At 39.7% G+C, this 24,921-nt stretch overlaps 1 protein-coding gene across 5 annotated transcripts in view; it reads right to left on the bottom strand.

Moving 5' to 3' along the window:
* The window catches only part of HECW2 (HECT, C2 and WW domain containing E3 ubiquitin protein ligase 2), a 200,615-nt gene that overhangs the window by 96,646 nt on the left and 79,048 nt on the right, over nt 1-24,921 (bottom strand). For all 5 annotated transcript variants that reach the window (XM_026101132.2, XM_064515130.1, XM_064515132.1 and 2 more), the window contains one exon: nt 24,473-24,813. In XM_026101132.2, coding sequence (XP_025956917.1) covers nt 24,473-24,764 — 292 coding nt within the window. In that variant the 5' untranslated portion in view covers nt 24,765-24,813. The remainder of the gene's footprint in view (nt 1-24,472; nt 24,814-24,921) is intronic.

Raw genomic sequence — 24,921 nt, forward strand, 5'->3', positions numbered from 1 at the left:
TTGCCACCTGCCCCTCTTCTTATACTGCACATAGTGTGGTTCAAGCACTGCCCCAGAGCATCAAACCTGGTGCACAGTCTGCAGATGGAGTCTTCCGTGGCACATGACATTTCATCAAATCATATATTTTTAGAGCACCATGTTAGAGCTACCAAAGCAAATTTATTTTTCCCCAGTAAAAATTAAACAACAACAAAAAGCAGTAAGGAAAATAACTCTTGTGGGAATATTTATTCAGACTCAGCTTGAGAACTTTCCAAAAATGCTTCCAGTCAACAATATTAACATGGATTTTTTGGCTAACAAAGAACTGGAAGTTACTGTATTATTTTATGTTGCCAAGAGCATCTTTAGGAACTGTATGTTCAAAGGGCAGGAGCAGAATGAACACCAGAAGGCAGCTACCACAAGAGAAATTTAAAATACTGCTGCATACTGCATACATACAGCCGGGGACTGCCCTCCCTGGAGGGCCAACAGAGCAACCCCCCAAAAAGTTCAAAGGACAAAATTCTTGGACAGTCTTAAAAGGCTGCCTGAACAGCTACTAGATCCTATGACAAGCCACTACAGATGTCTTTAGTACCCATAAAGCTTTTGCAAACTTGGACAGTAATGAAAATAGAGGACACAGATCTTCAGTTGAGAAAAATGAGAGGCAGTGAAAGATAAAACAGATTCCCTTGAATCTTACAGCCTAGCATAAAAGAGAAGGAGCTCTTGGGGCTCTTGTTTCCAAAAGTAGGTATTTCCACAGGAACAGACTGGAGTGTGCTGCTAGATCTGGCCTCAGCCCATGAGAAGAAAGATGTTTAGAAGAAAATATTGCCAGAAACTTGTAGGGTGTCATTCTGAACTCCACCATACATGCAAACATCAACATTCAGGTAGCGCAGTCCTTCTATATGAGTAGTGAAAGACACTGTCCACATCTACATTCAGATAGCTAACATTATTATCCAGGATCAAAAACGCTGGGAGCTAAGTACTTTCCTCACTGTACACTAGCAATTTGTTCTTCTGTACAACCAAAACGTAGACCCACACACAACCACTTAGTGCCTTTTCTGGGTGGGCAAAAAGAAGAAAGATCCCACTTGTATCTTCTTGTGTGTCCACCACAACCTCCTGTTCACCAAATATATCATGTTGCTGACATTTATTGCACTGTATTAAATTACACAGAAAGAACAATTATTTGCTTTTCTACCTGCGATTGATAGGATGCTCAGGAATAAGCTCTATTTCTCTAACGCTTCATTCCTGCTTTAGCTGCAGAACTCAAGCAAAAGCAGAAGCCTCACTACAAACCCCCTCAAAATGCTAAACTTAAAATATGTTTTGTTATTAAGGTTTACATTAATAGAGCAGTAAGCAAGGCACTTTGTTCTCATTTTCATACACAGCCTTTATTTTATCTTATGGCCTGCGTCAGAATGTCCCCCTCTTCCCCCCAATTATACTACATTTTGCTTTCATCTATGTGTACACTAAAACTTCAACTCAGGGATCAGAGCGCCTCCATGTACTCCATAGCAGCAGCTCAAAGGATTAATTAACTGGAATGCAGGACATAAGAAAGACATTGCAAAAATAAAAGCATTTTTTCCAGACATGTCACAGAATAACAATGGCAGGAATAAAGTGGAATTCTACTTCTCAGTATTCAGAGTAGTTAAATACATCATTTAAATTCAAAGCATTCAGAGACAAAAATAAATCCTTTCACCCATCTCTCTGGCAAAAATTCAAGAGTGTAATAGTAGGAAGGAAATGACCTCAAGATTAACCTTTTTCCTGAAGATCTTATTAATCCCCCTCCACAGAATGATGTGCATTTCAGGCTCATCTACACCTCATGTGTCATTTTTATACATGCTCAGGCATCACAGCACAAGTACTCTGTATGGTGCGGGTTAGCAACTAGCTGATCAGACTCACCTGGAAGCCAGGACCTCCACAACACACCCGCACAACGTTTGGATGTTTCTGGAATTCAACAAAACCACAAAAGACCAGATTCTAAAAGGGAGGAGTAATGTTAGATTAAAAAAAAAAATTTATTTAAAAAAATTAAGCAAGAAAACAACACTGAACAAATATTTGACCTATAGTGCAGCATACCCTCAGCTATAACCACCATCAGATATTTGATCTTACACAGGAAAAATCCCTACAATTTTGCAAAAATGCTAATATATCACCTACCATTTAGCTCACTGAGGTCCAGCTGGCTGTATGTGGCTGTAAGCATAGCTTGGGGAATGCTTCCACCCTCTCCTGAAGGAAACATCTCACAGCTGAAGTAAGAGCTGCACCACCTCGCACAACCACTCTGAGTTGTCTCTGCTGCTGCTGCTTTGGGGGCAGTGTCATTTGCAGGAGACAGGGACAGCCTGGGCCTCTCAGAGGGAAAGCAAACAGGAGGGGCCACCAGGCAGGGAAGAGTGCAGAAATTCACGTTTAGGCCACCAATGGCTACTGAAGTTGGACTACTCTAATAGTCTAACACATTAGACTAACTCAGCAGACTATCATATTATCATATTATTAATAGGAAATACAAGAGAAAAAACAGATGGAAGTAATATACTGAAGAAAAGGGGAGCCTGTAGGACCACTCTTGATCACTTTCAGAAATCTATTTTTTTTATTATTTTAAACACTTTACTGTGTTTCATACCTTGTTACAAATCCTATACACTCCCTGTAAAATGCAATGCCTATTTTCCACTTGTGAAACTGCAAAGGTGGGTTCACACAGCTGGAATGGAAAAATCGAAGAGAGCTCCGGCCCTTCTCCCTGCTTCCCCTCTGGCCTGGGGCAACAGTCGGCAGAGGAAGGAGGAACAGGCAGCACTGCTGATTACAGGGATCTGATTTTTCAGCACACAGTATCAAAGTAAATGCCATTTAAAAGAAGTTGGCCGCTATCCACTGCTTGTTTGTTTCTTTTTCTTTAATTTTGCCAGCTAGGAAGTGAAACGGGATAAATCCAGTGGCCCTGATTGAATTTTTATTTTTATTCTTACTCTGGTAAACTTCCAGAAAAGATCAAAATTTGACTCTTAAAATAAAAAAGCCGTGCTTAAAAAAAAAATAATCCATTCTTTGGATGTAGGGAAAATGCACATTTGCTGGCAGAAACATCCAATTAACTTGCAGCTACCCAGCCAGGACTAGCTATTATCTATTTTCCAGAAAGCCAGTAAAAGAAAAGAAAACAAAACAAAACAGAAACACCACATACACATTCTTTTCTATACAGCTTTCTTATTTTCTCTACAGCTTTATGCCCTTATTTAACTGAGTTGTCTTTCTGGGGTTCGCAGCCCTCTTCCCTCCTCCTTGTCCTCACTTTCCCCCACCAGTGGGGCAGTGGCTTCTGCGCCCCCCACTTGGCTTCCCACCCGAGCGCTCCAGTGCCACCTCCCCACCACGGGCACAGCTTCTCCCTTCCCCTATACCTGCCTCCTCCTCCTCCATGCAGATGAAGGAAATTCTCTGTTCTCTAAATCTCCTCATTCCCGTGTTCAGAGCTATTAAGGTAAGTCAACTTGCTTGACAAGAGGTTGTTCTGTGCAAGTATTAAAATGACAGAGCTGTATCTAGAGAAGAGGAAATGCAAGACAGAAGGCTGAGCAGGACAGCAGAAACAAGAATGAATATGAGCATAATTTTTTTTTTTTTTTAAAGAAAGAAACCAGAAATATAAACCAGCTAAAGCCCGAAGGAACAAGCAGTAGTGAGAAAACGGAAATTAAAAATTAACATTTGAAAATAGGGGATGAATTTCAGGAAAGAATATGTTGTCAGTATGGCGAGGATCAGATACATAACTATATTATTCCATGAGCAAGAGAAGTAATGATCCTGGCCTCCGGCAGATTTGGGTCTTATACCCTCAGCAAATCCACCTTCACAATAACCATAACTCCTTCCCAATATGCGCCTTGGTGCAATACCCAGTTTCCCACCATATCTCCACACACATCCCAACATTCCCATGACTTTGTAGCCTGACAAGAAGTAACACATACGATTGTTTCATATGTATAAAAATACATACATTAAGTGCACATTAATTGCTTGAAGTATGTTCTGTAGGCAGGCTTTTCTTTCTAATCCTAGATGTAAAAACTTAAGTCCTTTGTAAAAACTGTTTTTCCTGTTCTACTATTCAAATTATCTCATGCTGAGGCAAAGTGAATTTTGATTGAACACACAAAGTAAAGGTTAAGGGGGAAAAAAAAACGACTGCATGTGCCAATATCCCAAAGACCTGAACCCTGGGATATGTGCATCTAGAAACAGAAGCCCTTTTTCCTAATTAACTGCAAGAGGCCTGTATCTAAGATATCGCTGTATCTGTACCTAAATCATATCTAAGCTTTTCTGTGCCATATTTAACCTGCCAGTTTAAGTTCATTGTGGAGTGCTTTTCACCACTCTCCCTCTCACCTGCACTCCTCTGTGGTGCTAGCTACGCACTTGTTTGCTGACAGCGCTGGAGCTGCTGAGCTTGAGCCGCACGCAGCAGAGGACTGCAGCTTCCCAAGGCTAAAGGGCACACACATCTATCTGGAGCGCGCTCTCATCAGACGTCTTTGCCAGAAGTACTGTAAAACATAACAAAGCATTCCTAGTGTAGAAGACATTATACCAGCCAAGCTGTGCTTTTGTCAACATAGCCTATCCTGCCCCCGGATAAACTCTGTTGGTAAATAAACTTTACCAACAAAAGCACAATGTTCCTAGCGCAGCTGCACTTACAGGGAGGGCTTTGGGCGGCGTGGCTCTCTTGGGCCAGCTCACAGGTGCCCTCAGTCAGGGAAAACAGCGAGGGCTCCTTTACTTCAGGGCCCCACATTGGTTTTTCTGGACCAGCAGTATCTGCTCCTGTATGTGGACACCCAATGCAAAAGGGTATCAGAGAAACTGGGTGTTTTGTTTCGGTTTGGTCTTTTTCAGTCACACATTTCTGAAGGGGAAACAGTGGGAACGCTTTGGGGAAAGGCCGGGTGGCTGCAGCAGTCCTTCCAAGTCCTGGAATGGGGGGGTCGGCAGCCCCCCGTGCACGCAGCACTATTGCTGATCTGCAGCAGGGTAGTTGTTATAACTCAGCCTCCTGTTTCCACCCCTCAGGCAGTTACTGGTGGGGATCCTGAAAGAAATTGCACCCCTCTGCCCCCTCTCGCCTCCCCCACATGCATGATGTGGTTTCCAGGGCTCTGAGCTGTCTTCTGTGAAGAATCAGACCTTAGCTGTGGCTCATCACAGGGTCCTCAATGGGGTGATCAATGCTCTGAGCTGACACACAAGACCTATGACATTTCTCTATGGTCAGTCTTGCTCTTATGCCCAGAATCAAGCTGGCCACCAGACCGTGCACTAGGAAAGGATTTCTTTCTGGATCAGATTAGGAGCATTCTGGGGAGTCTTTTATCTTTCTCTACAAAACTGAGCAAGCATCGTCTTTGGGCACAATCCAGGCCATCTAAGCATATTCCAGCCATCAGAGCAATCTCAAGTGTTAATGCTACCACCCAGGTTGTTCTTCTTCAACAACGGTTCATATCTTAATTTTGAGAGGACTGGAATACTCAGATTAGTTCAAATGTGAACAGCACTGACTGACCTGCAATGTGTATGAAGTCAGACTGGATGATGTAATGGTCTGAGGGTTTAATTTCAGTAAAATCCATGCTCATCTGAGAGCCACTATTAGCTCGTAAATTAATCTCAAGTACACCCTACTCCATATGCAACTCTCCTGCAACAAATTTTCCCTTCAGATAGGTTTTTCTTGGGGAATAGTCAGCAGAGACGACTGCCATGACTGAGAGACCTTAAAATAAAGCCAAGATAACTGTATGCTATTTTTATATATTTTTTGTTTGCAAACTTCTAAAAATAAAACACCATTTTGAATCATTGTGAAACCTGAATCTGCCCTTTAAAAGTCACAGACATTACTGAAACACACATGTAAAAAGCACAACAGGCTGGAAGAGATCTTTAACTAAAGCATGGTCTTTTGAATCTATATTTTGGTACTGTTGTGAATTCCTTCTATTGTTATGTTTATGACATTTTAAAATCAGATACCAGCGAACAGAATTATTTGGCAATTCTCCATCAAAACTTACTAAAGTATTAGGCTTGAGCACTAAGTTTTCTTCTGGATTACATTTTGCAGTATGCCTCCTGTTGCCTACCCTCAAGGTAGGGTAAAGCATTATCAGCATATTTGCTATTACTGATCTGTAAGCTTGCACAGAACATTTTCTAGTCTCCTTCTTCCTCTGTGATCCATTCTTCCACTTCCATCCCCTTTCTTCTCTAGCTGCTCATACCATAAAAGCAACTACCCCACTTTATACAGGGTTTACAATAGTGTTGGTACATTATTACCAGAAACCCTGTCAGTAATAAGATGGGTGCCGTAAGAAAGGCAAGTATGAAGTCTGTTACTACCTGTAATAAATTTATCAAGTGAAAAACCACACTTGTCTGAAGACCCTCAAATTGCTAGAAAGCAAGAACTAGTTACTGACAACAGTAATTAACAATAATTTGAAAAGTCCCATTCTAAGTGTTACAAATTCCTCAAAAACTGCTGCAATTATCTTCTACAAAACCTGACCTGAATTCACTGCTGCATTATCTACTGATGTGCTCATTTTCCATAAATATTCTAATAGACATATTACTGGCAGAAATATTTGTTTTCCATTTTTTCAGGCAAGTGTTTGGGAATATTCGTACAGCACAAAGGATGAACCCAAACACTTCAGGTCAGGAACTATCACATACTGTGTGCAGTGTCTCGAGCAACAGCCTTCCAGGCACTCCTGACATACACATGAACACCAACCAACCATAAGCAGCTACACCTGAAATGTAGTTTCAAGATCCTCACTCACCAAAATAAAGGAACCCAACAGCACAAGAGCCATGTCCAAGTCAAGCCATTCAGCAAGAGTTTGCTCTTCTAATGCTCAGTTCATGTCACAACTTTCAATGAAAGAGCTGCAGGCCCAAATATATTCATTAAATTTATATAATAAATAATTATGAAAAAATACTGGAAAAATCTTTAACTGTATAAATACAAACTGCAAACAAACAAAAAAGGCTATGTCCAATAAATATATTTCCTTGCTAGAACTGAGCAAGTAACACCTAAGAAGAATGTACAAGACAAAAGGTATGTGTTTCTTGCTACATCCCCACAAGGGCACAAAGTATCCTAATGAGGTGAAATCTGGCTTGGGGGGAGCTCTCAGGTGTGCAATGGGAAAGAGGCTGCGCCCTCGCCAGATGGTATGTTCTGCTCATGGCCAAAGAGGAGAATGAGTGTAACCACAAAGAAGGACTCAGCTGCTTTCCACTGCCTACATGTGCATACTTTCCCTCAAGTTATGCCAAGTTGCCTTTTTGCAGGAGAAAGTTTCAAAGAGAATCAAAAAAAAAGAAAAAAAAGATGAGCTCTTCATTAGCAAGGGTGTAAAAATGAGAGCACAAAACATTCTGAGCTACAGAGGCAGCATCGCCCAAAGAGCTGACCCAGGCTTTGCACTTGAGATCCATCAGCAGCTTTCATGGAGCAAGCTGGATTGGGAGGTTTTTTGTTTTTGTTTTTGTTTTTTTTTTAAATCATAACTCCCACCTGGGTTTCCCAGATCAATTTTCTTTTCTGGAGTGAACCAGCAAGAAGGAAAGCATGCCAGAAACGCTCCCCAAGGGCCTTGTTGAGGTTAATTTAACCTCCCAATCGCTACTGCATTTTCAGCCTTTGTTTACATGGCGTTTATTTAGCCTTGTTGTTACTCTTCTGTGAAATTTTTACTTATTGCTAGGAAAATGGCTAAAACAAAAAGCCCTAGATGTGGTGTGCCCACCCGACAGATAAAAACGCATGGAAAAAGAAAGGAGCTGTCCCATTTTCACCTACTGACACTTACGGATCCAAGACTTAGGTTGGTTTCTGCTTTTTTGAATGGTTGATGGTTGCAGAGACAGGTGGTTCATCACTGAAAGGAAAGGAAGACCACCTCCTGCTTCCTCGGCTTTGCTTTTGATTGCACTTGATCATTGCCTGCTGTCTCCTGTGTTGTCCTATCAATACTCTTATCAATCTGCTCCGGCCTTCTGACAGTCACAGTATCAGCTGGCATTTCATTCTTAGCACTTGAGACCACTATGTCTAATAACCATTTGTTAAATTGGCTTTTCCTTGCCAGTTCTCAATAATTTGTCACTGCCTTAAACAAATCCTCCTAGTTTCTAGAAGTTGTCAAGAAAATAGGTTTCTGCAGCACACATCTCTCAAGGATTTTGTGGGATTTAATACTCTCTTAGAGGTTGTTATTCTTTAAATTTATCTTCAATATTATTAGCTGTTTAAGCAAGAATGCAAACTATTCCACTGTTGTCTTCTGAAAGTAACAGGTTTCTTAGGGAATTCACTAGAAAGCCAAAACAGCTTTTTGTTTGGAATATAGAAAAATATATTTAAATAATATGCTTTTGTCATATTTCAACTTTTCAGTAATTTAAAACAAAGTAAATGTAAAACCCACTAACAAAAGGAGGAAACAACCCCAGAACACATACGTTAGAAACAGGCAGCACATGCTTCCCTCCATTGCCTTTATTAAAGAGTGAACCCATTAAATAAGTTACTGTGGACACCTCCGCGTAAGTAACTTCTCCTCACCTTTTTACAAAGCTAATAACCTCTACCTTAAGTAAACTGTAATGTCCCGCTACTATATATGTAGTTGCTATTTAAATATATACACATATATATACACACATATTCATACCTACATACATACCCTTATCCAAATGGCTGATAAGTAATGATGTGGAAAACCTAGAGGCACACAGCAGCAATAGGCAGCATTAACTCAGACTAGCCCTTTGATTAGCCCTGTTTTTGGTACCGGTGTTAGCATGCTGACAGAGCAGAACTCACCAGCACAGTTGTGGAAACTACAAAATTAACTATAAAGCAAAGCAGTCCTGTCCTACACCACGAAAGCATAGAGGGCTCCAAAGCTTTAGAAGGACTTGGAGATAAACTACATATATATACCACATGATACATTTTTCAAATCATCCAAAAATGGAAGGTAAAAACCTATCACTATCCTAATCCTTAATACTGAGACCTGGGACTGCTTTACAATGGTACATGACCTTTGCTTTTCTCCATTTCACCTTCCTCAGAATAATTAATAAATATCTGGGCACCTCTGTCAGAAATACCTGAACTGCCTTAAACACCAGGACAAAACTGCTACGGAATTTACAGCTGCAATTGCTAATACATACTGCTATTACACTCCTAAAAGTCATATTAAAAGGTTTATAGATCAAAGTTTCAAACTACATTGGCTGACACTTCCAATTCAATGACAGGACTGTAGTGAACCTTTTGTTCCTGACTACAAGTCACAGACAAACACCAATGACAACCAGAAAACCAGAGGCAGCAGTGTGCATTATTGTCCAACTAATTCTCTTCCAAGGAAAATTCCCTTCCGCTCTCTCACTGCGCAGCGCCCAAAACATGCAAAACATGCCTATCACCACAGAAAATAACACATAAAAACACTGTTTGATCTACTTTGTATGGTTAAGCAATGCATACAAGCCCTTTTCTATTCTCCTGTATGACCACGGTAGAAAAATCTAAACATGACCATACAATCATTAACTTACTATCTCCTCCTTTTTGATCTGCTTGTAAAGAAATAAATTACATACTGCTAGGCATACGTGATTTACTGCTCATTTCACTCATGTAACACTGTTAGCCACCACATTATGCAAATATGTAGCTGTAGCAAAGGTTATGCAAAAAGCCTTTTCTCCTCCCCTTGTTCCAGACCCCCTGTAAAGAAAAACAGTGGCTGCTTGGCAATCCTCTCCTACTGTTTCTCCCCTCTACAATAAAAAAACCATAAAGCTTTCACTGCCTGAAAACAACATTTGAAACCAAATACAACCTCTGGGGAGAATCAACTCCCATACAGTTATTCTGCACCTTCTTCTCTTTACTCTAGTCTGGATGAATTCAGATTTTGCCAGAGTGCCTAAAAGCTGACAGTGTGTCATCTGTTTGGAGATGCGCTATTTCTTGCTTGCATCAGGGGCTGTGTAATACACTAAAGCAGAGCTAGCTGGCTAATTAATGCTGCATCCAAGTTCAGAGTTCAGATTTGGATCCAGATGTCAAATATCTTAAAAGTTCAGATTCATTTTGATTTAGTTTTACAGTCTGGGCGATTCAAGAGAGAATCCCAAATAAGATGCTAGCTTCCTCACTTTTGTTGCTAAATTGCTCAACAATTCCTGCGAAGCAAAAAAAAAAAAAAAAACAAAAAACAAAAAACCCCAAGGCCTTGTCTACCTGCTGCATAAGATATGCACGTTACTAGAAGGGTGTCTTCTTCTTTATTTTTAAACTAGCTATTTAGGATTCTAGCGAGTTGCCAGCAGTGACTCAGCACAGCAACACGCAGAGAAATCCCCTGCCGGGGCTGCGACGCCGCAGCTGGGAGGCCAAGCCAGCCGGGGGCTGCCTCTCGCCCGGCACGCTCGCCGGCCTCCCCCCACCGCACGCGCCAAGCACACCATCAGCAAGGGCTCCCACGAGCCACAGCATAAGCTTTTAACAAGTGGTGAAACAGCTATAGGCATACATTGCTTATGCAGCATTCAGGAGGCAGGGTGCTATTTTAAGAAAGGCTGGTGTTACTCAGCTCAGCATCTTTACATCACACCTCTTACATTACACTGAAGCTCAGCCATGCCCTCCGTTTTGCAGTAGAGATTGTTCTCGTCACTTCCCAGTCTGCGTCCTTCACGCACCGTTGTCTGGGAGCCTGAAAACATGCACGACCTTTCTAACAGGAAAGCTCAGATGCTCTTTTAGGATATTTTTTCCCTCAAATCCTTTTGGAACACGGAATATATAGAATACATTTTCAGAGACTATCTACAAATTCATATACAGAGAACCTTCAAGGGCATATATGATTTTGAACACAGTATCCTCTTCTGAGCAAGCAATTTATTTCAGGAGGTTGACTCATTTCCTTAAAGCTTTTTCAGCTATCTGTTATGACTGAAAAAAATTCAGAAAATTTAGAAGTACTCAAGGAAATGAGCCAACACATCCTGGAAGAAATTCATCCAATACACACACAATAAGATAAGTCAGTCTTAAACTTGTGAAGAAGTGAGCAGGAGGAAACTCAAAAAGGAACTGTAAATAATTTGTGCAAAACAGCACTGTTTACCTTCCTGATTAGCCCCAGTGCACAGCTTTTCAAGTGGGCATAGAGAGTTACTGTGATGGGAGATAAAGTGTTTTTGGGGAGAAAAATGTATAAGATGAAAAAAGCTAAAATAATTCAGTCAAACCCCCAGCATTTAAATTAAAACACACTGCTCTCACGTCTCATAAGAGCTTTTACATGCTGGGTGCTTACCCTCTGTGCTACAGGGTCCATGGCCGAACTACATTTCCCAAGAGGAAACCTTTTCAGCGAGATACATAAGGCACCACAGAGCTGCCTCATCACAAGGAGCGCTGGGGACACCGGCTATCCGGTGGCCAGTGCCCAGAGGTGCAAGAAAATGAAATGCCCCTACCCTGAAGGCTCTCCAGCAATGTAACTACGCATATTGCCTGGGAAATGCTAAGCTCTTTGAAGACAAAGAACCAGAAACCTTTTTTACAGCCTTTCCAAGAACCAAAATTGTCCCCAGGGTTTCACGTCTTTGAATAACTGCTATCTTAACAGGAACACATTTAAAATCTATTTCCCAAACAACAAACATTTCATGAAACAGTAGTTATTACAAATTGCCTTTGCCCTTCCCTGGATTCTCATATTCTTGCAAAGCACAAAGAGTGTGACTCAAGCGTCACATTAAAGTAGACTTCAGTCCCCCTGTACGCTATTAATAGCATATGCAGACTAGGTTTAGAGAACCCATTTCCACGGTGTCACCCAAACAGGCTGGAGGTGCTCAATCCAGTTTAATGCTGTTAAGTCTTTTGTAAATTCTTTACGCTCATGGCAGCAGCAGAGATGCAAGTTTTCAAAAGCAGCAGGCAGAAGAGGAATTTTATTATGTGCATTTTGCTATTTTACTATTTTAGAAATATTTCAGGTCTTTTTCATAATAGTCTCTTTCATTGCTGTTGGGGCAGGGAACAGGGAAGGGGCAGGAGCGAAGGGGGAAGAGGGAGGATGTTTCCATGATCAGTCTGTGAAATACCAGAATTTGCTGATGCTAAACTTGGTCTCTCTAGTTCAGCTGGAAGTCAGGTAGGAGGAGTATTAGCTAAGGGTTCTGAGTATTCTCACTCACCACCTGAAAAAAGCAATTTTTAATTAATTTTTTTTGTGCCATTGTTTGCTACATGTAAATTCAGCAGCACGACCACCCTAAATAGCTACATTTGGCTAGACGTTTATCACTTGACAAACTGGACCCCTGTGCTTGACCAGGAAAGGTGCTAAGCACTTTGTCCACTGGGTAAGGCTCACTCTGTACATACATACAGCCCTTGGAAGCGCAGCGTGACCCAGCTATGATACTGAATCTCCCACAACACACCAGGCACACAGTGCAACAGCCACAAAGCCACAAGACAGCAGCCAAGTCCAAGAGGCAATCTCAGTGCCACAGCCTCGCTTTGGGGGAAATGATTAATTGGGACTATCATAGTGGAGGCAAACCGCACTTTGCAGAACATAAAGCTACTCTTCAGATCCAAGACAATAAAATATCTGTCTCCCCGTCTCATTTTTGCCATTACTTTTGACTTTCCTTATACCTTGGATCAGTGTCTGTTCAGTCCTTCCAATTGATTGTCGTGAGCTTCATTTTGCTATCTAATGATTTCTCTGTATCTGAATCTCCCTTGATCCCTCTAAGCAGTTTTCCTCTGTTTTATCTGGTCTGGCAAACAAAAAGGTTTCCAGACCTTAGCAAGCCCCTTTGTAATCCACCAAGTCCTTCACCATATAAGCTCTTAAAACACCAGTCCTAACATCTGGAAATCTTCCACCGCTTCAAGCTTTATCTCATACTGGCAAACTGAGATAAAACTGCTTGCCTAATGACATAGTCTCACACTACAGCTAATAATTACAGCTACTGTATCTGCAGACTGCCTCCATGGACAGTTTTACTATGCCTCCTGCCATTCTCCATTAGACAAAGCAGTCTCTCAGCTGCACGGTAGGTCAGATCAGCAAGTTTCCATAGGAAAACTCTAAATTAGATGCAACATAAAACTACACTATGAAACAACGTTTTTTTTGAACGGAGGGGACGGTACTTTTCTCTAGAGCAAGGCCAACTGAAGTTACCGATAGCCTTTATGGTTTTCCCCATTCAAATGGCATTTAACATCACTCTTTAACACACAAAATATGATATAAAAATACAAGAAGGAGAAATAAAAAGGCAGAAATAAAGATGGGATGAGAGGGTGTATATATGGACTCCCCAAATGAACTGAAGCAAAAAAAAAAAAAAAAAAAAGTGCAGAGCTGCAATACACAAAATCATTTCTTACTTCAGGTTATTATTTAAGTACCCATGATGTCATAGTCATAAACCGAAAATTTGCCAGAAGTCTGCAGAACTTCCCAGGAAAAGAAACTGGGTGGAAGGAGTGGGAGGGGAATTTGGAGAAGCAAATCAAACAATGCAAGCCAATGTATCCTTAAAATAAATACATAAATAAATAAAGGATTCTTCCTCACTCACCTCCCCCAAAATCTCTATGCATTTGGATACAGGGGATTCCAGACGCCTTTCAAGCACTAGCAACGCTCAAAAATCCAGTGTTCCCCCCCCCCCCCCATGGTATTTAACTTATTGCCAGAAAGCTCATTTTCAGAATGAAATTTCTCTACCTTTGTCTGAGCAAAAAGTGAATTAGAGTAATTCTAAGAGGTAATTCAGATCTTTGAATAGTGACAAAGTGGAACCTCCATGGAGCGAATTTGTCCTGCTTTGCACTCCACTGTTTCGAAAATAAACAAAGAAGATCTGCCACTTGAACAGGCTCTTTGCGTTTTTGAAGAATCACACCACACACTATTTTTAGCCAAACATACTTTTTAGATTCATGCATTTCACATCCACTTACCCAAATACATCTTTAACTTGTTCGCAGGATCTGGAGTTTTCCTGCAAGTATGAATCTACAAGATTACCACGACATTAGGAACTAGCCTTGTGTAACAAAAAACCTACATTCACTCCCTGGCTAAAGAGCAGATTGTTTTCTATTGGAAATTAAAATGGTGTTTTATGATGAAGTCTGGATTAACTATGTCTAACTGCACAGCAATCCTAAGTTAAAAGACATTACCAAAACAACAGCATTTTAATAATCTATCCTTCGTTGTCTCTTGTGCAGCAGATGCAGAAGATTGAAAAAGCAGCTTGGAAGATTGCCCAGGATCTTTTCAATCTGCTTTAGCTCAAGAGAATTTAGAATTTCCAGGGTAAATTATGTCTACAGTAATATACTGACAATACACCGTGTACAGCATTTTCCAATAATAACAATCAGAAAAATTCCTACCACGTCTTCAGCACCATCATGTCATTTTCAGAGTAATGGGAATGACATTTGGTTTCTTACATGTCCAAGATCTTTTTCTTCACACATATCACGTTTGGTAGATTTGTAATAGGATGGATTACTTCTTTAGGGTTAAGATTTACCTCTTAAGCAAAAAGGAGGCCAATATAGCTCTTACTAGTCTCAAATCTGTAAGCTCATATCATGAAGATGAGAGCAGCTAGAGCCAAACTCTACTTACAATGAGCACTAAATGGATGTACACATTAATCTGGATGAGACCAAAGCTAAAGAAAAGAGCAAGGTCATGTTGCAATTCTTTAGAAGCTGCATTATTGCATACCAAAAATCAAAGCCAATTATATTAAAATCATCACTAGCAGAAAAAAAAAAAAAGGATGTCTTTCTTATTTATCTTGCTAGCATGAAATCAGAAAAGTAAAAAGCTTTCTCCCTCATAATGTTAACATGCAACAGCAAAAAATGACCACAGAACTGTGTAGGCTAATGATAGCAAAGAAGCTTTATTAATTTGTGTAAATATCTTGAAAGCACCTAGAGATAACAACACTTCCATGATTCCTTTTAAATTCCTAACTAATTATTTTGAAAAAACAGTAATTCCCTGTGGGACTCAGCAAGCAAACAACAGAACCTAGAATAAAACATGCAACTAGAAACAGAGGCCCTCTAACTCAGCTACTCCCACAAATACAAGTTAACCAAGAGCATAAGTAACTACAAAAAGCACGATCGGATTGGCATATGTATAACAACAGCCTCCAAAGCACACCCCATCACACCCTCTGTGCTGGAGCCACTGTTTTACATTGCAGCCAAGCAGGTGTAATGGCAAATTACTGCCCAGAAAGACAGCCCCGCTGCCCTAGCAGCACATTCCTGCAGGTGCCCTGGGGCAGAGAGGCTGAATCAGCCGGGAGCTGCTGGCCCTCGCCAGCCCCGGGGAGGGTCTCCCAGCACCCACCCAGCCAAGGCCGCAGCAGTACAAGGCTGCAAGAGAAGGGAAAAGCAAGCGCAAGACCACCACATGGTGAAACTGCATTCCCAGTCATCTTTGCCGATGATGCCTATACTCCCTGATAGTTTCATGAACAGTAAAATGGGTTCCTGTAAATCATTTATCTTACTTTTATATAAATCTATATGTTTTCCTTTTTTCTCCCTTATAGCCACTACTTTGTACTGCAATGCACACTCTTACCTCCCCTCAGATGATGGGCAGTAAATAGCATAACAGGCAATAATTTACGCTAATCTGAAAGATGGTAATTTTATTTAACTACTTGAGCAGAAGTGTACTCAATTAAGTGTGCTGTAATTAAGACTGCTTTTTAAAATGTGAAGGCTTATGTGCTAATGATTCGGAACATCTAGGAGAGCAGATAACAAAAGTGGTAAAACTATTTGCCTAATTTGGTGAAATGCCACTGATGTCAGGAGGGTTGTGTTTGTTTTACCTACAGAAAACATGGAAGGCTTTTTTTTTTTTTTAAGGAAACTGGAAAACATACTTGTAGTCTTACTGCTCAAATAATTCACATGTTAAAGGGTACATCAGTGAAACACTGTTGCTGGCTTTACATTAAATACCATCCCATCAATAATTAATAGCTCCTAAAGTCTTATCCATTACTGAATTTGATAGATGCTTGCATCTCTATGCAGTATCTTGAAAAAGAACTGCCTGTCTGTGAGTCTGCTAAAATTCAGACAGACGCACCTATGTTGAAACATTTGTCAGCTGAATTTTCCCTCTCACTGCAGGCAACCATCTGCCAAACTGTGTCATGCATGAAACACTATCAACAAATTAAACTAAAATAAACATAGAAAAATGTTCCTTTTTTTTTTTTTTTTTATGATGGGGTCATTATTGCATATTTATCTCATTGACAACAGTACGTGCCTGCTATCGTGCTAGATCAAGCTACTACATGTATTCCATCTTGTAAAGCCAAATCCATTCGGTCCTAACTGGCTTCCTATGCAAGAAAACATGTCCACATTTGCAGGTAAAGATAAAACACTCATTAAGTCCCTGATCTTGCAAGGCACTGAATGCCTTCAACTCTCAGTCCTTCTCATAGATGACACCTGGTACGTCCAAAGCATTCAGTTCAAGTTGCTAGACTGATGTGCAGATGAAGGAGCCAAGAACCTCATAAAAAATTTACAAGAGGAATTCTAACACTGTGCATAATGCAAAAGCAATCCATAATCTATTACTTACATGAAACAAATCAATAGATGAATTAATGCAACTACTTTCTCAAACCAGTTGTCGTTGATTTTGAGTAAATTATTTTTTCCAAATTATTTTAAGAATACCGCATGGCATGTTGATGTGGTGATAGAAAGCAGAAGAAAACAGCACAGCAAATGTCTATTTAAAAATTGAAATGAAAGCCACTCTCAAAAAAAAAAAAAAAAAAAAAAAAAAACACAACCCACAAGCTGACATAAGGCAACGTTATGTTAAAAGGGAATCTTCTGAATTCAGAAGTGTACATTGCTTTGTTTTATATCATCAAATGTTTATTTTTGCCATCTCCCCATCTGCTGGAACAGCCACTTGCATCACAAAAGCAAGGTGGGAAGCACACTGCTTTCTATCCAAAGGATTATAAATGTTGTCATGCCAAAACCTTTTGCAGTGGAAAGCTACTGACAACACAGCTGAAAGTGTCCCCCCCCGAAGCTACATTCGTCTAGTTTTGAGGTCAGGGATATCTCAAAAACGTAAAAACGCAATTAATTGAAAAGTTTGGATGTTCTGGCAACACTTTTTCTGTCACAGCTTGAACTTCTTCCAGGCATAAATATCATCCTACAAGAGTCTAGGTTCTTTATTAATCAGGGAATTCATTCTTTTCTTCTTAAAATAAATATACTGAGTATATCTTACTAAGAGATCTGCTGTAAGCAACAAAAATACATAGGAATAAGCACCTTCAATTTTTTTTTTTTTTTAAACCTTTTCCACTGTCCATAAATTGTTCTTTGAAGAAGATTTACTAGCTCACAACTGAGGAAAGGTAAGTCCTAAATTCTGTGGGGAAGAAAAGGCAGCTTTACACATTGGTCATTATTTTCCATGAGAAAATAAAACAGTAGATTAAAATCCAGTAACTGGAGGGAAAGTGACCTTGGGGAAGATTTGTCCTAGGTTTGTTACAGATTTTTGTTTTCACTGTAGGCCTCACTGCATATGATTTTAGGATGCAATTCCTACATTGGGCTGCCTCCCCTTTTCACTAACGCTCTCGAGAGCTGGCTTGCAGGGCACCATACTCTTCTGTAAATATTGCCAAGTCACCAGCAAGTGACGTACTTCACAGCAGCTATTTTCATGCACTTTTGCTTATCGCAAATATCAACATCAAGCAGACAAAACATTTACTGCAAGTCCTCTCCTGTATTCCCACTTAGCATTGACAATCTAATTTTGCTTTGTTATACGTAGCATTTAGGCATACATCTCCACTGGAATTTTTTTTTTTGCTTTTTGTTTCTAAGAGAACGAAACCAGCACAGCGCCTAGATGTTCAAATGATACAATACAAAAACCCAGAAATACCTGCTGCTTTAGTGACCAAAGGCCCAGTGCTGGTCTCCTGAAAGCTTAAGCCAAACCCTACCGACTTCCAAGGAGCAAGCTGGGCAAGGAGGAATTCTTTTATACAGAAAGTCAAGCCTACGTTTCAGAGAATTTAGCAGCAGCCAAAACAGCGAGTAATCACAAAGTAACACTGCTATTCCTAATAACAAGCCAATAGAAATTAATAGTACTGCTCAGATTTTAAAGTACGGAGAAGCATTCATACTATTAAAAACAGGAAGGAAAATTCAAGCGAATAATCAGGCTTTTCTGGAAGATAATAAAGTTATTACTTTATATGGTTTTGATAATCAAAACCAGAGAAATCTTTTGAGGATAGGTTATGGTATCGTAAAATTTTATAATCTCTCAGTCCAATCTAAGGCACTAATTTAGGCGTAATAAAGGCAGCTCACATGAAAGCTTTTTTCTTTTTAATCTTGTCTGACCTGAAACAGAAGAGCTCCAAATTCCACTACCGTGGGAGGCTTAGTACAAACCCAGATGCTATCTAAATTGCCCTATATAGCACTGTATCCGTTTTGGTTGGGTTTTTTTTTGTTGTTTTTTTAACATTATTGTGGATTCATGCTGTATTTACTGGGGGGGGGAAGCAGCTGATGAAAATAAATTTAATGACCCTTGATAGTCAGTATTTTAAATGTGCTAAGGAACTCTAGAATAAGGTCATGCATCTCATAACTGGGACTTCATAAATTAAGACAAAAATAGGCTGACCTGGGCAATTTGGCCACGGGAGTTAATCTACTTAAACCACAAGTAGGGTTTGTTTCTCTCGCTTGACTTTTCCTTCCTTATCCAGTACTTTGTATTCTTTAAGCATCAGACTTCACAGCAACCCACAAAACTCCGAGATCCTGGACTGGCCTCACTCAGCATCCTGCAAGCAATGGGCAGTCCACCATGACCCCTGTCTGGGCTGCAGATCCAGGCAGCTTTCACTGTAGCTGCTCTTTGACAGTTCTCGCTTCCCAAGCAAGTTCTGCTACGGTAGCATACAACAGCAGAAAACTGCTATGTCTCATAATCCCTTTGAATGGAATAACACTCTGCTTTTTTTTTGCTTCCATCTGAGACCGATACTTTGCACAACCTTCCTCACCAGAAGACTGATATTTCACACGAGAATGGCACAGTGTCTTACTCTGGATCATAATGCACTCCAGTATCTTTTTTCATACTCTAGTGTCTCTCTCTTCCTCAGAGACAGCAACTTGTAAACCCACATATCAGCAGAACAAGCAAGAGACGGCTGGGGTAACCTCTCTTACTAGATCCCAACCACGTGAGTAGGAATGCCAGATAAGGCAAAACATTTCCCAACAAATCCAACTTCACGCCTCAGATGGCAGAAAAGAAAGCAGCCCGAGAGCCGCATTGGAACTGCTCATGGCTCCAGAGCCACAGGTTGACTGCTCTCGCCATAGAAGGATTCAGATTCCCCTCAATTAGCGAAAAAATGTCTGCAAACCTTCAACAGTTTAAACATGTTTTTGAACAAAGGTTGATTTTCAACACACACATGTACCAAGTAAAAGCTGGGTCAGTGCTGGCTAAGGGAAATGTGTCACAGGTCTAAGAAGCGCTTTGCAAAATAGGATAGTTGTATAGTACAATCTTCTACTAGTTCAGAAGATGGAAAACATTCATTCTAAATCCAAATGGTTCCTTAAAAACAGAATTGACTTCTTCCTTCCTTCTCCCTAGAACAGAATAATTAGAAATTCACTTTTATTCTTCAGATGAAGCACAGGAGTAGTACCTCTACTAAAAAGCTCCCTTCTCTGAATGTCATCAAGCCTTGTCACCTTGAAGTGACAATCCTTATATTCAGCCCTGAAGAAGGAATGAGAAGCCCATTCTAGGCAAAACTTCAAGCTGAATTCAAAATGATACAACCCGCATTTCAGATTCAAAAATTATTTCAAGCTTTCATGCAACACCACTTGGTTTGCCTAAAAAGCAGCTAATACTCTGAAATTACATTTCTCCATTTCACAGAGTTTCACTGGGAAATCCTTTTCTTCTTTTACAGATGTATTATTATCTACATTCCCCACAGATCTTGCCTGTGAAGCTAGAAAGCTGCTGTAACAAAACTTCAGGGACAAGACTGTTCATAGATAAGAAGCGCTACTGGCACTGTATGACTTATTTTAAGGAATTCTGAGAGTACAAAACAGAAATACTCAGGAAAAAAATGAATGCTTTCTTCACAGAGTATACAGTGTCCCTTACATACACTTTTCTTCTGGTGATCCTTAGGAAAACACTGTGAAAAAAGAAGAATCTCTGTACAAAACAGTCCCTGAACAAGGAAACAGGTCACATCTAAGCTGTCCAAGATGAAGATGAAATAGAGGAGGATATGCACATGGCACTAAAACAGAAACCAGCCAACTTGCACATGTATCCAGAAACATTGCTTAAGACACAAGGTTTAAGAAAAACTTAGCATGTGTATTTAGCTATGTAGCATTTTTCATAGTTAAGTTCAACTTCTTGCATTTAAAACCTGAAGATCAAAAGTTACAGCAGAGGAGTATCCTGAGTCCATTATAGTGAACTAATGCTTAATAAAATACACAATCTTTTTGGCAAAAATGTTTGATCCATCTATGAGCTCTTAACAGAAGTATGAAAAAATCCACATGCACCAAGAAGAAAAAAAATGAGTCCTTTGGAATAATATTGTTCTGTCCTTTTTTCCCCCATATGCTTTTCTCTTTTTAAAAAGAAACATTTACTGTCAAACAATTAACAGGAAAAACATTTCGCTGAAGTTGTTCCGTACTTCAAAAAAAACTCCAACTACTCTTCCCCTAAGTCAATTATCCGTACACCTCTACATGGCACGTAGTAGTAAAGTCACTCTGACTACCGACAGTCAGATGATCAACTGTACTGACTGAGGTATCTGAAAGGGTGAATTTGTATGGTCATTTAAAGTCAGTCTCCTAAAAAGAAAGGGACATAAGTTTGGTGGGACTCCCAGTGAGCCACTGCAATTTTAACCATTCTGTAAAACTACACTTACAAGCACAGAAATAACTGCTTTCTTGTGACAGAAAGCTAATAAGAGAGTTAATTGAATAAACTGAATAACTGAATAAATTCATGAATGAAGAGGGAAGACATTTTCTCTGTATGTCATTTTCAGTTCCTGTTACAACAGAGGCATTCTATGAAATTAATATGAAGTGAAAATTCACCTGGCTTGTTACAGCTCTTTGACAGACCTCTCTGCACTGAAGCCTGTGCCCAGAGTGATGTTCATTTTTAGAATTTCTTCTTCTGCTCATTTACAGAATTAACGACGACTTTTTTTTTCCTTCAAAGCAGTGATCCAGCTTTGATTATGACAGTTAACTGTACTGCCAATGTAAAAGGATAGAAAAACCAAAACTGTTTTATGGGGTTATACAATTTTTTTTTCTTTTTAAGAGCAAAATATTTGCACCTTTGTCTATTCCTAGCTCCTTGAAAAATGGTGCTTTCCTAGAAGATGCGGAGCGACATCAGAGGTACTGCATTACGCTGGCACAGACTGAGAGATGTCTCGTGTTGGTGACAACACATCATCTATAGCACTTGCAGACAGCAGTGCCAGAAGAGAGTGACTTTGTAAATCAAATGGTTGATGTTTTAAAGAGAACAGGATGGACAATCTCAGTTAAGTATTTTAAATCTTAACAATCTGTTTGAGAATAGAGCTTTAATTTTTAAATACATTCACCCACAAACATGCTACTTCTGGGAACATAAGCAGCGAGTGTCCTTAACTTCCAAAGTAGTAAATGGGAACTGCAGCTAATATTATGAATGTTACAATATTGCAAAGGTCTGAAGAGCCTGGGATTATGCTCCATCTCTTTGTCTTGCCCTGATCTGATTCAGACAGCACAGCCCATGGTGAGGAGTGCTGAAAGGTCATTCTTATAGCTGTCTTTGAAGGCCTGGTTAACAAATTTTCAAATAATTCACTATAGCTTTGATTTAGAATTACCACCTTGCATTGTTACAAAACTCTACATGCCATTTTAAGGTGGTTAATAGATGTGCTACTTTCATTGACTCTTGGTGGCTCAGCTCCTTAGGTCTTTTCCACCAAAGGTTTTTAAAAGAACAATTCTGCATTAACGAATGTGATAAGAAAATGACATAACATCTACAACAAAATGTCCTTAAAGTGATTTTGCCCCAGTTCAGTTCTCACCGAAGTCAATGCAAAAGCACTGCAAGTCCTGGGGCTCTCAGAGCCAAAGCCTTAGCAATTCCTAATATATGCACGCTGACTTATGAAAAACAGTCCATTGCACTGTATCTTACTTAAGTCTACAAAAACTATGCAGATAAAAGCTTTTTAGATCATAATCTTATGAAAACTTTTTTAAAAAAATATAACAGGATGTTATATCCTTGTAAGGGTTTATCAAAAACCCAAATCACACAGACACCCCTATCAGGCTAAATATACCATTACCCTCTGTTGTACAACATCTGAGGGTCCATTACCCAAAATGAAGAAACCAAAAGTCTTAAAGATTCTGCTGAAATCTTGCTTCCATTTTAAATCTGTGACAAAACTCTCACCAGTGCTCAAGAATTTCAAGTGGTATATGAAAAGAAAACCAGATGTAAATGAATGACTGGACTTTACATCACTTAAGAAAACAGGAAAACCAGTATCAATCTCATATGCTCTGGTATTATACAGTAGCATGGGAGGCATTTTAGGCCCAAGGAGGCCTAAATTTGGCTATTTCTTACGGGATCCTTATCCTATAGTAATTTAATAACTTTGTTTTGCACTTGAAGGGATTTGAGGAACTGAAAGTAGAAGCATTTTTCATCATGGAAGTAGGATTAAAAAAAATCACTTATAATCTACAAGAGCCAACAGGAGATTTTATAGAAATATGCTGTACTTTACAGTCTTGAATACTAATCCTGAATGCTATGAAACATATTAACCAGAAAAAAAAAATGCAAGGTCAATCCTTTATTCAGATGAACCTCTCATTGTATTTAAAAGAGAGTATTTCAGCTTCATTTAGGAGTCTGTGCATTTTACAGCACAGAACACCTTTGGAGTTGCTTATGCTGTTGGGAAGATTTAGCTCTGTTTTTTAGGGAGGACCATCATCTAAGTCTCTTAAGTGTTTGCACATATCTGCAGTTTGTTCCAGGAGAGACTCTGCAGTTCTTACAGCTTCAGATGAAGCTTTCATAACCAAGTAAACACTGAAACAGCACAGGTCAGTATTCAGCTTATGGAGCTGCAGTAACGTTGGAAGAATGTGAACTAGATCCCTTTAGAAGGAAACGAAACCCCACGTGCCACCACAGCTACCCACCAAATATGCTCTAATTCCTAACTGGGACATAAATTTCATAAATTCTTCTTTGGGAAAATTCAAACCACATACACAGCAGAGATGTTTGGACCCAGGAACGTGATTAAATCTAATATAATATAAAATCCCAAATCATATATAGTGTTATATCAGGGTCTCAGCACCAACTGCTTTGATTTATTGATCTACTCTTTTTATGCCACATTCTTGCTAATGTGCATACAGCCCACAAAGCCCTGCAAGCCACAATCCAGAATTCTTTCCAGCTTCCTCCAATGAAATAACCTTAAAAGCACAAAAAGGAGAAAAAGAAGAATCTTTTTGAGGATTTTCTTCTGCAAGAATACTTCATAAATAGAAATTCTCATTCATTTGGAACTGGTACAATTTCAGCTCTACCGAAATCAAAGAATTACAGAAAATACTTTTTAACTAATGTTAAAAATTTTCTTGTCCAAAAAACTTTATAAACATTAGACAGTAAGCATGACAAGTTACATGACGAATACAGTACTCTGAATTTTACAGTCTGCAAGCCAGTCACCAGTAAAGATGAAAACAGGAAACACTGTGCACATTTGCAACCCAGGTTCTTTAAGAAGAATGCATTTCATTCTCTAGCAGGTCACAATGGAACCAGATCTACATTAATTAGAATCATGTCTTCACATAGTTCACTGCACTAAGAAAAGCAAAGAAAAATCCAGGGAAATTCTCTACAGAATATCAATGTTATCTTTAGATTAGTGATGTGGTGTGCCAAAACACATATAAGAAAAGGAAAGATGAAATGGCAAAAGAGCAACATACACACTGAAATATTACAACACGGTTCTGACTTACCTATATGATAAAGTCCTATCCAGTCAGTTGGGTCTACTTCCTCTTTAATATCCCAGAAGATGATGAGGTTCTGAGATTGCCCCAAGGTGTATTCATACATACTTGCTGTCAAACTAGACCTGCTCTCTGAGGTCACTAAATCAGTATCGCTGTTGGCACGCTGTAAGTTCATGTTCTCAGCCATGGTGCCCTGAGATGCCAAACTCTGCAGATTCTCTGGGCTCAGAGTATACCGTAATTGCGGATTGCGACGTCGCACAAAAAGCAGATGTTCTCGAGCTGAACTGGCCATCTCTTCTTCACTTTTGTCAATTTACGTGAAAAAATTGTTGTTTAAAGATCTGTCAGGAAGAAGAAAAGAAAGGAAGTGTTAAAGTGAAACAGCAGGTTACTCTGTCAAACATTAAACGGAGACAGTTTGTTTCAAAAATGTTTCAATTTAGGACTGT

Source organism: Dromaius novaehollandiae, chromosome 7, assembly GCF_036370855.1.
Source record: "Dromaius novaehollandiae isolate bDroNov1 chromosome 7, bDroNov1.hap1, whole genome shotgun sequence".
Taxonomy (NCBI): domain Eukaryota; kingdom Metazoa; phylum Chordata; class Aves; order Casuariiformes; family Dromaiidae; genus Dromaius; species Dromaius novaehollandiae.